The sequence below is a fragment of the Lates calcarifer genome, linkage group LG4 (assembly GCF_001640805.2).
Source record: "Lates calcarifer isolate ASB-BC8 linkage group LG4, TLL_Latcal_v3, whole genome shotgun sequence".
In the NCBI taxonomy this organism is placed as follows: Eukaryota; Metazoa; Chordata; class Actinopteri; family Centropomidae; genus Lates; species Lates calcarifer.
The window spans coordinates 21,895,516-21,913,047 of NC_066836.1; the positions used below are offsets into that span (position 1 = coordinate 21,895,516).

At 37.6% G+C, this 17,532-nt stretch overlaps 1 protein-coding gene across 1 annotated transcript in view; it reads left to right on the plus strand.

Moving 5' to 3' along the window:
- Positions 1-17,532, plus strand: part of brinp2 (bone morphogenetic protein/retinoic acid inducible neural-specific 2) — a 182,126-nt gene that overhangs the window by 99,086 nt on the left and 65,508 nt on the right. The window contains exons 3-4 of the mRNA XM_018695895.2: positions 14,596-14,786; positions 16,754-16,935. Coding sequence (XP_018551411.1) covers positions 14,596-14,786; positions 16,754-16,935 — 373 coding nt within the window. The remainder of the gene's footprint in view (positions 1-14,595; positions 14,787-16,753; positions 16,936-17,532) is intronic.

Sequence of the window (17,532 nt, forward strand, 5' to 3'; positions counted from 1 at the left end):
AAGTGGACTATTGAAGATGGAGCAGGGAACAGACATAGAGAAAATAGAGGGGTGTAAATGAACGCATTATTATACATTATATGGATATGAACAAATGTACTCTGAGTAGATGAACACCATGCAGTTTTTTGCAGCAATAGTCACAGAAACACACAGAATATATACACATTGGAACTGAGACCCACTGCAGTTTGCCTATTGCCCTCAGGTTTGATTCGACACAGCCATTACCCACCTACTTCAATGAGCCCTTTCTCAGCAGGACAAAGCAGGCAGCACTGTGAGAATCACGTTCTTTGATTTCTCCACTGCCTTTACCACACTCCAGCCTGTCCTGCTGAGAGAGATGCTTCAGAAGATGCAAGTAGATGCTTCCACAGTCTCCTGAGTTACTGACCCTCTGAGAGATAGAGCACAGTTTGTCTGAATGGGTGTTTCGCAAAACAGGAGCTCCACAGGGGACTGTCCTCTCACCTTCCCTCTTCACCCTGTAAACATCTGGCTTTAAATGCAACTCTGGGTCCTATCAATTACAGAGGTTTTCAGATCTCTGGTCATTCTGGTGTGTGTCAGCAGTGACAGGAATAGTGCAGACACTTGGTGGACTGCTTTGTGGCGTGGTGTGGGCACGATCACCTGATCTTGATTGTGGCCAAGACAAAGGAGATGGTTGTGGACGTCAGGAGGACCGGGACTATGTTAAACACCATTTCCATTCTTGGAGAGGAAATTGAGGTGGCAGAGAAGTACAGATACCTTGGATTGATTCACCTTGACAACAGACTGGATGGGAAATGCGGGATAGAGGCTGTCCACAGGAAGGAACAGAGTAGTCCTTTAACTCCAAGTCCTTTATTGTGCGCTGCAAGATGTTGAAAGTCTTTTACCAGTTGGTTGTGGCCAGTGCAATATTCTTTGTTGCAGTTTGCTGGGGCAGCAGCATCAGAGGCACTGACACCAAGAAACTGAACAAACTGATCAGGAAGCCTGGCTCTGTGCCGGGGACTTCTCTGAGCCTTTGGGGTTGGTTATGGAGAGGAGAATGCCTCACAAGCTGACTTGCACTAATGGCACAGCGCATGGTATATTGTATTACCACCATTATACAGTGTATATTCAGCACACAGCAGAGCTATGGATCTATCTCTATTCTCTATTTTCGTTTTCTCTTATTAATATTTATTTATTTATTTTTATACTTTATTTAGTCAATTTAGTTATTGTACACACTTGCTATTAGAATCTGAAACCTTCATTACAAAGTTATAGAACATTATCTATCTATCTATCTATCTATCTATATATATATATATATATATATATATATAATAAACTGTTGTTCTCATAAAAATCAATGATGATCACATTCTCTCACTTGTAATCTCAACTGTTTAAAACCTTCCTTAGTGTATAGTCCTCCAGACATGTCTGAGCTAATCGTGGCCCCTCGACTCACTCATGGAAATGTTTCTTTTGTCAAGCCATGATGTTTAGCACAAAGGTCTGTGGATTTAAGGAAAGTTGTGTTCCTTGAAGGCCTTAAAGACAGAAATATAAACATTGACTTAGACAACAATATTATATAGATTTTTTTTTCTTTTTTTTTCCCAAAACAACCATACTTATCTAAACATATGAAGCTCTGCTGCAAGGAGGAGGATGGTGTGGGTACAGTATCAAAGGCTGCAGAAAGGTCCAGGAGAGGATGCTGATGTGGAAGTTGGATCAACACTGCTCTATCCAAGATTTTGCTGCAGAAAGGTAGATTGGAGATTGGTCAGATGTGAGTTTCTGAGGGAATTTTGAAGCTGGAGGGGACCACTCCAGACTCCAGGGAGGCGTTAATAAGGAGTCCACTATAAAGGGGGCACAGAGCAGGTGGACATGCCTTGACCAAGGCTGTGAGCATGGGGTCCAGAGTGCATGTGGTGGCTTTGGCCTGTGAGATTCACTTGGTGACCTGAGAAGCATTCACAAAGGAGAAGGAGGAGAGGGAGCACTGAGATATATGAGGGAGTGATGTCCTGAAGCTGATGTATGTGTGGAGAGAGGGGGACAGGTGCCAGAAGCTGCTGATGAATTTAAAGAAAAATGATGTAATATGGCTCAGTGCTGTTCTTAATTGTATTTTCTCATTGTTAAGACCTCTTGGTATTATTTTCCCCATTTATTTCCACCTGTACTATTAACAATTAGAGGAGTATAAATGGAAGTAAAAATAAATCAACATAGACAATAAAGAAGTATGCAGTATCAACTGCAAAGATTGAAAAATGAAGCAGCCTGAGAGGCACAAAGACAGTGATGAAGAGCGGACAGACAAAAGACCTGAGATCTGCTTGTCAAATATATCCCAGTGAGTATTTAACCAGTTCATTGTTAATGCTATTCCTGCACAAAAGACACACATGGGAAAAAGGGACCTGGTGCTAATTGCCCATGTCTTTTCTCTAAATCTTTTCATTAAAGATGCGCATGTGCTTGTGCTTGCAATCCATATAACCACACTGAAGCACATTAATTCTATCAGCAGACCTATAAGAGCTTTGGAAACTTTCTCACTGCGTGATCTGGGGATACCTGTGCACATCAATAAGTAATCTCCCCCTTTCAGTAAGAGTTATGAATAATGCAACTGCCCATATAGCTGAGCCTTTTCTGAGATGTATTACTGGAGAGTCAAAAAAGTACCACACAGAGACAGACAGAGCATATCTCAACAAATTAACACCAGCAGGGCACGTTATACGTCAAAGACACCTGAGATATTTAATCTCAGTTTCTTTCAGAACAATTTCAGCCTGAGAAACAAATTGATGTCTCCTCATTTGAAATGACTTCATTTTAATGCAGAAAGGGGTAACTCATGCTGAAGTGATAAACCTCATCTCTCTTTTGGGGACTAGAGGAGTGGATACAAATATTAATAAACCCAAAACCTAGTTTTTTTTTTAGTTTTGAAGGGAAATAGGACACATCAGCCCCCTGTCACACACACACACACACACACACACACACGAGGGAGATTGGCTATAGCACAGCTCTCAAAATAGCTAAGAGAAATTTAACGGTAAAAGTGAAGCGTTCAGCCCCTTGATTTCTCCAGTATGATACTAATACAGGAAGGCAGGTAGGTTGGCGAGCAAATTCAGAGCATGTCATGCATCCTCTGGGTTAACATGCCCCCCCGCAAAATGTGCTCAGAAGACTTCTCTTAAAGTAATACTGAAATAATCTTGGTGCTGTTGAATCAACACTATGTCGAGCTTTTATTGTTTCAGTGTGAATATAAATCTGAAGCCAGGGAAAGACCTAAATATTAAAAGTTTGTTATACTGCTGCTCTCTTTCTGTTCAATTCCTTAAGCACAACAGCCAGTGTGAGGAAGATACTGTTGATTGAGCTGCTTGAGAGAAATTTTTTATAGTTCTACTACTTTATATTGTTAGTGGACTATTGTATTCCTGTATGTCTTATATGCATTTTTTACAAGGAGAGAGGATGCACATGTAAATATTCTTGACATGCTGTAACCTCAACATACTCCTCTGCATACAGTAGAATTGTAAGAATGTACCTCCTTTAGGTTCTTGGAAGATATCCTGCATGTATGATAATACTATTAGTAATACAATTTGCATTTGCACACACACTCAACTTGCCTGTGGATATTTAAAACTTTATATGTGATTAACATATCTACATGAATATATTATGGAAGTATTTGTGCTTAATGTTGATGTTGCCCTAAACTCTAATTCTGATCAATGACAGAACTTAATTTAGAAATGAGAAGGTAATGTTAGTAATGCAGTAGAGGTACCCAGATCCTTTATGTTAGGGAAACTAGTGATACTATGACTGTTTGCACAATTACAGGTAAAACTTCTATTATCAGCAAGTGTGCTTAAGTATCATAAGTAAAAGTACTCATAATGTGGTGGTGGTTCCTATATTTTTTAAAAATTATATTTAATTACTGATGATTTAAGATGCAAGCAGGATTTTAATCTTATAGCTGGTTAGAGACTCTCCACCTGTAAAAACAGAGATTGTCTACCGAGCCCATATGTCCTCTGTGCAAGCTGCTTATTACAACCCAGAGTTAGGTGATAATTACTGCAGAAGCAGTGGAGGAAGTTAGGTGTATAGAGTACACAGTATGTACTATATATTGAGTAACAAAGTCCTCAGTTCACTGACAAAAAACACACAACCTTGACAGAGGAGACAACTGTTCATTTCCCATTTTAAACTGTAAAATCAACTTTGTTTCTTTTATTTTAGACAAATGTCCATTATACCTGCTGCTCTAAAATGTGAGGACTTGTTGCTTTTCTTTGTCATATGGTAAATTGGCAGTAAATTGAATATATTTGGGCCTAGTGTTTAAGACGCAGTTTAAGATGCAATGGCCTTGGTTTGCTTCCAGTCTGGGAATATTGGGATGTTATACATCCCTCTATCATCCCTCCTCACCTGTCTCTCTCCATTGCCACTGTCAATTAAAGGTATTAAAGGCAATTAAAAAAGAAGAAGAATAGAAGAAATGTAAAATACTCCATCATATAGGCAGAATCCTCCCTCAGTATTTTACTTCATTCATTTTAATGAATTATTACTACAGATTAACATTAACATTTATGTGGTGTGACAATCTTATGGCTCTTTGAGGCGGTGCTATTGTAAACTTTCTGTTTTTTATCTTAGTCAGAAAAGTATCAGCTGCTGTGTAAATGTACTGGAAATAATCTGAAAAACACACAATAGCAGTAGTATAAAGTGGAAATACAGTAGAACTATCAAGTATACTTGACTGAATGTACTTTGTTTGTCTTCCCATGAATGTGTTATTACATCATTATTACAGTTTTTTTTCTCTATGCAGTGTCAGATACCTCTGTACACTGAACTTACTGAAGCCCAAAACTAAAAATGGCTCTTCCAGTTTGCTGCAATCGTGTCAAATCTCAGCAGTGTCATTGACATATATTGCATATAGTTTGGTGTCTTAAGCCAAGAAGATCCAGCTGAAGCATGACAAATTTTAAAAATAGCAGAGAGAGACACTCAACCTAGATACGTCAACCTTGTAAGTAGGCAGGTGATGTCTTGTACAGATTCAGGACACACACAATTTAATATTACCACACGTTAAATTGGTTTGACTTTCCCCCAATAATATAAACACCAAAGCTGGACTGCTACATACTTGAAACTTCCCGAACAAACTTTACTGTGCTCACCTTAAAATCCCACTGAATCTTTCATAAATCTATTGCAGTGATATATAATTTTGGCTACAAATAATCTTTCGCTTTCCCCTCATGTCACAGCTCCAACTAACTGTCATAATGGGATCACTGTTTCAAGTCCCTTGCAGTGAGCTTCCAGTGTAATTCCTTTCAGGAGATGTATAATGACTCTGGTGGGAGTAACTCAGATATCATTAAAAAATCATGTGCTGGCCTCTACCCTCCAGGCTGGGTGGAGGGTCTATTTCTAGTGGGTTCCCAGAAGACAGGAGGGAGTTTTAATGAACTCAGATCTCAGGACAAGAGAATGGACTTAGATTTGGCTCTAAGGCTGAAAAAGTAAAACACACCTTGTCCAAAAGGAGGTAAACTCCATTTATTCATACCATTTAGGAGTAATAACCTTTGGTTGAGTGTTTGACAAGCCAGTTTGATAAATGTTAGGTAGCAACTTGAGGTTCAGGAGCCATGGTCATGAGCAAGTAGCTCCTAATTGACTGATGTGAGACACACTATAAAAAGGGATGGGTACGTCAATCCTAATTTTAAGATTCCAAATATTTTCATCTTAGAGTAATTCACAAGAAATTTGCATTTTGGCATTAAAATCAGCTACCTGCCCTACACCAGTCACTTCAGACAAATCTGGCAATCTGGCATAGTTGGCTAAGACTTTTAAAAACACACCACACTGCCAAGATTGCCTCCATATTATTGCACCTATAGGAGAAAGTCTTTCAACATAGAATGATGTAGTCGGTGTTAAAGATATGAAGCATAGCCAAATAGGTCAGCATCAAAGAAGTGTTCAGGAGGTGTTTGTCAGCAGAAGAAAATTGCTTCTAATAGTTCAATGCTCAGTAGTGTTTTCAATGGCAACACAAAGCTGCATTTTTATGATGATTTCAGCAGGACAGAGAAGTCCCCTGACTGCTGCAGGTCATCCATTGCAGCAGAATTACAATGAATTACATTATGTACCAAGCACTCAAGGCAGGGCCTTCTGAAATGGTGGAAAATGCAAAGTTCAGAAACATATAGCAGCATGTGATCTTTAAAGAGTTCTTTAGTCTTAGTAAATGTGTTCAAAGGAACTTTGTGTATAGGGAGAAAGCTCCATGCAGCTACATTAAAATTTAATAGTAATCTAAAATACTGTATACATTTGCAATTGCCAACAAGTTATACATAGCTCAGATAAACACTGCATCAACAGAATGAAATCCAGATAAAGAGACAGCAGCAAACATCATAGATTACTGTGGGTTTAGGTGAAACAATCTCAGAAGAAAAAGGTATGCTCAGCCTACTTGCAATAGCATTCCTCTCAACTCCTACTCAATTTATTTTTGTATTTTTTTGACTGCTGCAACGACCAACAGGTTTACCTGAATGTAATAAAAACTCTATGGATGGAATGGTTAGAAAATAGCACTTCTTTTTCTCACGAATCAAAGCTCATTTCCATGGACACTGGTTATGAGCAGTGAAGCACAATTTACAGAGAGAAACTTAAAGGTTGTGCACTCTGCCAATCACCAACTCCAGATACTGCCAGAAATTGTATGTCAGTCACTTGCTATTAAGGTGAGACTTAGGTGAGACTCTACCTGACTCAAGTGAAACTGCTCATTATAAAGTTTCAGCTCTGCTCACTCTCATCATGACCTAAAACTTGGAACAAATAGGCTTGTGGTGTACTGCAGTGAACTGAACTTTCAATTCTCTCTCTTAGAGTCTTTCTCTCACCTTCTCCCTGACATGATGTTTTTTTTTTTTTTTTTTTTTTTTTGTTTTTGATGTATATATAATTAAAATTGCTATGGTGTGTAACTGCTGACCTTTATCTTTATTTGAGAGTTTAGATCTGATCACTACAGCACAGGAATCATAGCTCTCATCAGAGATAGTCCTGTAATTTAAGGGCACCAAAGGTAATTTGACAAATTAAAATTAACTTTAATAGTCATGGTGTTTAAAATTTAGCGTAAAAATCTAGTGTAAAATCACCTGACACCAGTTATCCTGGTTAAAACCTCTAAAACCTGTCTGGTTTTTAGCACCTGAAACATGCAGAACTCAGATACATTCAGCACTGGGAGCACCCCAATACAGATACAAGGCAACTTTCAAAATCTCTGTGCCTCTGAAAGCTTAAAATGATACCCTATTTTACACCACGTGTATTGCCATGACATCATCTGTAATCAAGTAAAGAAAGTGAATGTTTTTGTATCAAAAGAGAGCAAATCATTTTGAAAGGTGAAAACAAAAAAAAAAAAAAACTAGAGAACTTGACAATAGTTCATGTGCTGCTCAAACATGGTGACATGCATTGATGTACATAATGCGCAAAGGCTACAGCTTCTAGCTACATGTTTGAGTAGAAAAACATCCATTCTTTTCTGATCAGTATTCTGTAATTATCTGAATTAATGCAATGATAAACATTTACAGTTGTTAAAAATTAATCATGACATTTATACTGGGGCATGTGCCAAAGTAAAAGGGTCTGGCGACAGCGATGGGATGTGATGGTCAGTAGTATAAAAGGCAGCACTAAGATCTAACAAAACAAGTATAGAGACAAGTCAGTTGTTCAATGTGATTACAAAGTCATTTGTAACTTTCACAGGGGCTTAAGAAGAGGTTTAATTACTGCTACTTTAAAGGACTGTGGTACATAGCCTGCTAACAAAGACAAAATTGATCATATCTAGTAAAGAAGTGCTGACTAAGGGTAAAACATTTTTTAAGCAGCTTAGTTGTGAATGGAGACAGGTTGATGGTTTAGATGCAGAAATTTTTGAAGTTACTTGGTGAAGATCAATATGAGGAAAACAGCCTAGGTATATATCAGGTTTTGGATCTGCATATAAGGATCCTGTGTTTGGAGATAAATCACTGCCAGCTGAGGGCAGGAGGTGGTGAATTTTGTCTTTGATAGTTAGAATTTTGTTTATAAAGCTCATAAAGTCATTACTAATGAAACCTATAGGATCAATAGGGCTGTGACACTGTGTTAGCCTGGTTACAGTGCTGGAAAGAAACCTCGGTTTGTACTTATTTTTCTCTATTAGTAATGAGTAATAAGCAGCTCTAGCAATATAGAGGGCCATCTTATATGTTTTAAGTCTATGTTGCCAGGCTAAACAGGATTCTTCTAGTTTGGTGGAATGCTATATTTTTTCAAGTTTTTTTTCTGCTTTAATATTTGTTTTATATTATTATTAGTATTATTAATTATTAGTCACCAAATCACTAACGTGATTACATTTAGTTGTAGAGACATTTCACGTAAACCACAAATGTCAATCTCATTGTGGCACTGGAGGAAATGTTAGGGGATCACCACAGCCGGTAAAATCTGTTGGAGACTATGAATTCAAATCTGTCACAAAATTTATCTTAATCCATTCAATAGTTGTTGAGATACTTTAGGCTGGACCAAAGTGGTGGACTGACTTACAGACCTCACTATCCTGACCTCTCAAAATCTGCTCTTACCCATGAACAATTTGTCTGCATCATGTCTGAATCATTTGTTTGCAGAGGTGTCATGGAGCTCAATGTCACTTTCAGATTCAATTTTTTTTCATAACACAAATACATTATAATATACAGCATCTAAAAAACCAACATTTTCACCCCCCCTTTTTATTGAATTCCCTCTCCTGGAGGGGGCCTGTCTCTGTCTGACAGCTAATATCATCCAGGTGTTATTTTCCAACATGCTGCCGAGATGAACATCCAAGGGAAATTTTTGCATAGGCAGGGATTGTTTTTTTCAAAACAAAACAACAACCAAAAAAAATCTCTGTTTCAGCGAAACCACGTGCAAGAGCTGCAGGTGCAATCAGCGCTGTGCTAAAATCTTTTAATTAACACCATCTATCATCATTAGGAAAATAGTCAGCCAAGAGTCTCAGCGTTAACTCTTAGAGAGCGAAGCAAGGAGAAAAGTAAATGATGCAGTGCTCCTCTTTGCTTTTTGGCCTTATTGCCGTCAGCTCTGCTTCCCTGTGCTCAGTCACTGTAGAGCAGATCAAAAAACACATCAGTCTAAATCAGGCCCAGTTAATCAGTGTGCATCTACTGGCAGCCATCCTGTGACTTGCTGGACTAAATACTAAGCTAAAACTAATGCCCACTGATGCATGTGATAGCTGCAGACTAATTGTTATAGTTTGCCGCTTTCAAATGAGATTGACCTTTGGTTAGGGATATTTGTCATGTAACTGGTGTTCAAATTAGAACAGCTATATTTGTTCTAAGCATTGTAGTTGAAATTACCTTGGCCATTTGGTTTCACTGAGTTGCAAACCATTGTAAATGTCATTTGAGAATGCATTTGTTTCACCATTTTGGTCTTACTTATCACCATTTTACAATGAATTCTGCACAGACCAAAAACATACAGACCTGGTCTTTTAGACCATTATTCCATCTAATATTTGGAAGTGAAGTAGGACAGGTAGTGTAGGATGAGATGTTGAGTCAGAATAATAATAAATACTGGTGTTTTTATAATCACCAGTGTCTCTTAACAACAGATGAAGTAGGTGGTGAAAATGATGGTTTTGTGTGTGATCAAGATATTTATACTGCATCATAGTCACGTATTTGTGATCAAGATATTAAATTCCATTTAATAAAGTGTTTTGAATTAAGTAAAGTTTAAATGTGAAAAATTCATATTATGTTTTATATGAGAAACACAAACATTAATTAGCTCATATTAATAGCTTTAAAAAAAAGTTTTGAATATATTATGCTTGTTTTCACATACTTCCCCAGCACTACCTTTGTGCATTTTTTCCCCTTCATTTGTATTTTGTCTTCTTCAGCTGATACCAAGATTAGCTAAGTCAGGATGTCCTGACTCCACCGTATTGATTTCGACCCAAACTGTCTCATTACTGTTTCAAAGTGCAGTACAAAATTGCTGGATTATCCCTTTAATTTAGAATGCTGATGATCTGATGATTGGGTTGCTATAATTCCTTCTCAATTTGATACAGTCCAACAACAATGCCAAAACCCTCCATTTTTTTTTTCATAGAGCAGTATAAGCTTCACAAGGACAGGATTTCTTGCAGAGCCATTGCATTGGATTATAACAGATTGCAATAGATCATAATAATTTTCCTGCTATTACATCCAACGTGGGTAAGATGAATGAGGGCAGTTTGAAAAACAAGCAGGCGTATGTTTGCAATCAGTATGAAATGGGTGTAAAGGTTAAAGCAGAGAATCATTTCTACAGCAAGAACAAAGCTAACCTGAGAGATGATCAAGTTATGTCCCTGGATAAAGTGACATTTCTTGGACTGACTGAATAAAAGGCTGTGCAGGTAGCAGAAAAGGGTTTTTACAGTGTAGATACTGAAGTAATACTCCTATGGTAGGAATGGATGTTAGTGATGTCAGTCTTTTTTTCACCTTCGATATTAGTGAGTTGTGTCAAAGCAAGTAAGAAATACTTTGGCAGATTAACTAGAAGGAGATAAAAAGATGGAGTATGTACTGGAGCATTAGTGTTTGATTATGCAACCATTTTCTGATTGTAGCCTCCTACTTATCTCCCAAAAAAACAAATAAAGAAATAAAAACAATAGCAAACAAATAAAAAACTTGACACTCCACCGCACTACTGGGAAAATATCTAGTGGATGGATTAAACTAAGGTTGACTTGTTTGTGTAGAACACACAGCACTACGTATGGTTTGAAAAGAGCACTGCATACCAACATGAAAACATCATCTCAAAGATGAAACACTGTGGAGGGAGCTTCATGATTTGGGGTTGTTTATCTACAGCTGTGTCTGGACAGCTTGCCATCACAGAATAACTTCAAACAAAGAAAATCTGAAAAGAGTGGCCCAGTTAGAGCCCAGACCTTAACCCTCTTAACAGAGATGCTGTGGAATGACCCCGAGAGAACTGTTCACACATCGTAAGAAAATGACTGAGCTGAAGCAGTTGTGTAGGAAGAATGGAACAAAAATGTAAAAAGTCATTAAATCCAAAGGTTTTCTACTTTTTCTACCAGAACTGTGAATGTTTAATGGGTGTGTTCAAAAACACACAAGATCATAAACGGCTGTGTTATTAGCTTAATCAGAGTGTTTTTGTCTGTTGTCTGTTACTTGTGACTTAGATAAAGACTGGATCACATTTTATGACCAATTAATGCAGGGTTCACTTACTTTTCCTAGCCTCTGTGCTATAATTGAGAGCATCTGGATAGATAGATAAAATTGTTTAAAATATAGAAGGGCCAAACCTAGATGAATGATAACCTATAAATTATAACATAAGCATCACAAGACACACATGTATTAAAAACCAGGGCTGCATTGGTGAGCTCTGGTGAAGGTGTGCTGGGTCTCCAGGGTAATGATGTTATATGATCCGGGGAGGCCAGTTTCAGTTCATATTTTTACGACATCTTGGAAAGTAACTGGATACAGTTACTTTAGTATTAGTATTTACTTATGTACTAGTAAATATAAAGTATATATTAAGCAGTATGCAATCTATTAGCATAGTGGTTATTAGGATAATCAGAAATGCTTTCTTTTCATAACACACTGTATTTACAAATTTTCAAGGTGAAAAACCCTCTTACTCTCGGCCGAACCCTCAGAAAGGATTACTATCTTTAATTTCTCTGTTCTACTTCATTGAAATCCCATTTTACTTGCAGAATTAATGTCAGTTCATTTCCAACAATAGTTTGTTGTAAAATAGAGGTAGCATAATAAAATTTTAGAAGCTTAGAGACAGAATGCATGTGTGCTGTATACAGAAAAGGTAGCCCTAGCATTAAAACTGAAAACACAGGATTAGAGCCTGCTATCATTCTCAAACTGACAGGTCTTAATATATGGAGTAATGTGGCGTAATAACAAGTAATGATGACAAAGAACATGTAGCATGACTGGTTGGGAGAAGAGGGAGATGATTATTTTCCCCCTTGCAGAAGTGACATCATTTTGACATCTTACAAAGAGAGCCAATCATCTGTGGGAGCAGCTGCACACACCTATTTATGTAAATATGTACACACACACACACACAAACAAAAGTCAAACTATTTATTCACATAATAGTAAGAAATTACTCATAATAACACAAATTGTTGGAGGGGGGGGTCTATATGTTGGGGTGTTGGACCCCAAATTTAACCCAGTTGTACTAATATACTTTAAGTATATTTTTCTGTTGATATTTCTGTATGTCAATAATGCATATAAGAACACAACAACAGTACTGAGTTGATATAAGTAAACTAATGAGTATACACTGAAGAGTAACAAACAGATGACAAACAGACAGGCATGAGAAAGCAAAGGTTGCTCTAGCTTCTCTTGTGTTTTCAGTCTATTTACTGTGTTCGAAACTTTACACCCCACACTCAGTTTATCTGAGTTGCCCTGCTTTCATGAGAGAACAATGTGGCCAGATATCTTGCATAAATTGCACTGTGACTATGATCAGGCTAGGGACTTTAATTGGTGCATTATATGAGAATGAACCACCTAAGCTCTAGTTTGACTGTATGCCCATGTGGCCATTCCTTCTGGGGAAAGCTTTGTCATGCTTTGTGCTAAATGGTTACAAATCTGAGCTCTCTTTTGAGGACTAACATGCATAGCAGCAACTAAAAACTAATTACAGCCTCTTGCTGTCTTGTGGTACCATCTGAATGACCCTACGGATATTCATTTTGTATTATTAAGGGGATTGACCTATTGTATGTATTCCAGTGTAGTCACTATGCTGTCAACAGCATAATTACAGTATCTTGTTGTCTGTAATAGTAAACTGTTGACCGTAAAAAGTCACTGTAAGAGCAGCCAGTTGGAAACTGAGACAGTGATACAGTATCTGTACCTCCCTCTGTGGATGGTCCACCCCGAGAGTGTGTGTGCATGTGTCTCTGTGTGTGTGTGTGAGAGAGAAAGGGAGTGCGAAAGAGAGAGAGAGTTATTACTCGTGGGAAAACAGTGTGTCACTGCTGGTATTTTGTTTGGAGAAAATGCATACATAATGTGCTAATATTCAACGCTTCTTGTTTTGCCAGCAAATTTATGCAGATGAGGTGGATCTGTACTTTTCTGCTGATATTTGCATAATCTTCACATACCTTGGGGTTCCGCTGTGGCAGGAGTGAAGTGATGAAATGATTATCAGCCACTCGGAATGGATACATTTTCTAGTCTAGTTTCTTCTCTGTCACTGTCTTCTATTGACCAGTTGAGGAGAAATAAGGTTTTTGCTACTGCCTGGCATTTATCTGCACAGTTAAAGAACAGGGTGCACTAGAAGTCCAAGACCAAGTCCAAAAATTTAAATGTCTTTCATTGCATCTAACATAACACTAACACGTTATCATCTTATAAACTTGTTACGGCACATATGTTGGCAAACATTTCCAAATTAATATTCCATGCATAGAGCAACATTAACATTAATTTCTATCAAACATCAAATTTCTATCAAGAGTCCAATATTCACTCTAGTGTTTTAACTCCTATACCTGATTACAGTTTCACTATGTTTATCTTTGAGTCACTAACTATATCTATCTGCTGTTTTGTGCTGAGCAGAAAAAAGCTGCTGAGTTGTGAGATTAAAACATAAACAGTAAAGATGTGGGCTGTCAACCAAACCAATCAGCTGAAAGACATTAAAAAGCTTTGTAGATCTGAGAGCTGTAGAGTCAGGTGATTATTCTCTGTGGGTTTGCCCGTATCAGTAAGCCCTGAACCTGAGTCTAATGTCGCATTTTGATTTTTATGTGGCAATAACTTGAATTTAAGGATCTTAAATATTGATACAATTTATATCATCCACATCTAAAAGTGATGCACAAGAAGAAGTCAGAGTGCTCAAATCTAATTTTAAGACCCACAAATAACAATTTAGCATCAATGAATCATTGTCATGTTAATTTTTGAGGTGTAACTGAAATAAATAGGAACAAGCAGAAGCACCACTAAGAATACAGGACTCTATAAACATAAGGCACCTGGCTGGATTTGGTAGAAAATGTGTTGGATTGCTTTACAGCAATTTGTAAAACTGACTTTCCTTGACTTGGCTAACATTTGTAGTACAAATTGAACTACAAATTGCTAATCCATTGTCCATGTTTGGTAATTTATAAGTCACAATTAATTTGTCAGTAATGTAGTGTACACATAGAATCTTTTGCCTCCTTTTTATTCTGGCTTGCGGAGGAACATTTTTAACCTCTTGTATTATAACCTCCCTTCTGAAAGAGAGTTGAACTCAGCATGTATTTACCTTTTAATGTATTCATAATTTCAGGGAGTTCAGCCACTGGAAAGTGAACAGCCTTGCAACAGAGAAGAGAGATTTCCTCAAAGCTCCGTTGCCCTTAGCGCCGGAGTTCCTACGCAACCTCCGGTTACTAGGGCGAAGACCAACCCTGCAGCAAATCAACGAAAACCTCATCAAGAAGTATGGGACCCACTTCCTAGTTTCTGCTACCCTGGGAGGTAAGGAAGGACTGCAGGTGACACACTCACCTTTATTCTCAGGTTAGGAAGTGTCGGGACACACCAAATATAGAGGAGCTACTCATTTTAGGTCTCAGAGGAGTTATAGCCTGTATTACAGAAGCACAGGATCTATTACTGATTTTTTTTATTCCAAGGAAAAATGTTAAACGAAAAGCAACAACTGCAACAATACCATACCTTGCACCTGCAGCATTCAACCAAGGTTGTTTTCTTCAGTAATTTTCCTCTCATCTTTCACTCTGATGAACATTCTTCACAGCTGCAAGACCCTTACAAAGCAGAAGGGGGATTAAATTGACCCATTTCTTATTATATGTCTCTCTTTATTGGATTTCTTTTTACCCTCGATCTCGGAGGAGAGAAGTAACTCACAAAACAGAATTGCCAGCAGTATTGATTGCGAGTGCCTCACAAAACAAGACCCAGACCTGTGCTATGTTCAGAGCGACAACCTCATGATATTGATAGACTGCTGATTCTGGTCATCACATAGCGGCACAGATATATGAGTACATTTTTACAGCTGGCTGTTTTTTTATATCATAGAAAATTGATAGTAAGTATAAACATCTAAAAAGAACCAGAGGGAGATTTACAAGCCCCAGGTACTTAAACCAGACAAACCTTATCAATGAATAAAATAGAAGTGGATATTTATTCACTTGTAAGTGATATAATGGACTTGAAATTGACAAAACACTATGATTTGATACTAATATACCAGCAGTGCTGTTAGAGACTAGACCACCAGTATTTAACAACACTGCCAATTTGGATGTGCACCATCCACCAAAAACAAATCCTCTTTTCTGACACACACAGTCTCCTTTGGTCTCTCTTGATATTTTGTGCATCCAGAAACACCTGCCACTAATCACTGGCTGTATGCACTGGAGTATCAGCATGGGAGACAAAGTAGAGATGAATGCATTGGCAGACTTATAGTTCGACTCTATATGTAATTAACAACCTCAACTTAATGGGCTGAGCCAGTCTGCATACTGATTAGGCTGCGGCTGAGCAAATGCACACATCCCAGATCTCTTTTTTTTCTTCTCTGTTGTTACACTGTTTTCATCTCGTTTCTTTTTGCCTTTTATGTCTGTCTCAACTATAGTTACATGGAGCTGTGAATGTATTTCTGCAAAAATGTTAAAAATGTTAAAATAAAAAACTGTTGAAAATAAAATAAACTTAACAAAAAAATGTAAAGATTAAAATGAACAATTATTGTCAGATCTTTGGTGTTACGGATCATCATTGATGCCATATACTTACATATACTTTCCTCTGAAAAGGGAAGAAAAATCCATTAAATGTAGATAGTTGCTAATATTAGCTAAATTCTAAAATTCTTTGAAAATTTGATTTCATTTGACTCTTCTAAAAACAGAAAAGAAGTGACCTACTTTCCAGACTCCAGTTAATTATATTTGTCAGTTATATCAGAGAGCCACAAGTGTTTTATGAAACAACATCGGAGCGCATATAAAAATGCAGTCCACTGTCTTTTTTGGTACAGGCATTACTGTTAATGGTTCTATAATTGTCTGATGAAAAGGAGTGAAGCAAAAGTAAATGATACATTATCTGCTGCACACCAGACAAACCACAAGACCACAGTGAGACACAGTGAAACTGAAGGCCTGCCAAAGAAATGTCAAATGAAAAAGCTGAATCTCACTTCACTTCTTCTAAGGATAATATCAGCCAGTTGCTCTGGCATTGTGAAATGTTATAATGGAAGTGACTTCAGTCATTTTCCCTGTGTAACCACATATATGAGAGAATTCAATATTTTATTCAACAAGATTATGGGAGAAATTAGTAGTTTTAATCAGTCAAAAGGGTTCATTACAGTACACTGCAAAATAATCAAGATAAATAGAGATTCAGTGAAAGAAAAAACTGACTAGATTTATTGATTGCTTGTTGATCCACAGGAGAAGAATCTTTAACCATTTTCCTGGACAAGCAGAAGCTAAATAAGAAGTCGGAGGGTAACAGCAACAGCTCAGTGGTGTCTCTGGAGCTGCTCCATCAGCTGGCGGCTTCCTACTTCACAGATCGTGAGAGCACCCTGAGGCGACTGCACCACCTCCAGATTGCCACCTCTGCAATCAAGGTACTGTACACATGCACACAGTGAATGACTAAGTCTGCTTACAGTACATATCCAGATACATGTTCTTTGCTTCAGAGCAGCCCTGAAAAATGTCTATTTCAATATTCAGCACGCAACTGCACCATTTGCTATATGTAGACTGTGTTTGCAGTTCTTCAGATCCACAAACAAGCACCCAGCAGGATAGACATGCAAACATTAACCCTCATGGGACATATTTCTCCCTGCTGCATCTATAACAGATGGCTTTTTTTTTTTTTTTTTTTTTTTTTTTTTGGTATGCACATAAATAATTCTTTTAAAAGATTATTTTCAAGGTGCATACTTGCTCAAAAGAGAGTGCACAAAGGCATTGTATATATATATCTATATAGGCTGTGTGTTAAAAGTGCAGTAAATTATGTGTAAATTATCATCAGTTTTGTAAAAAGCTGTTTAATTTCAGGATCTGATTCTAGTGGTTTAACCTTTTATAGCACATAGGCTGGTCCTTTGCTTCCTTTTACTTACCTGTATTCTCAACAGTCGTCTTGCCTTGACGTGGTGAATCGTTGTTTTTCAAAATCCACCAACAGGCTTTTACCAGCTCTTTTCATC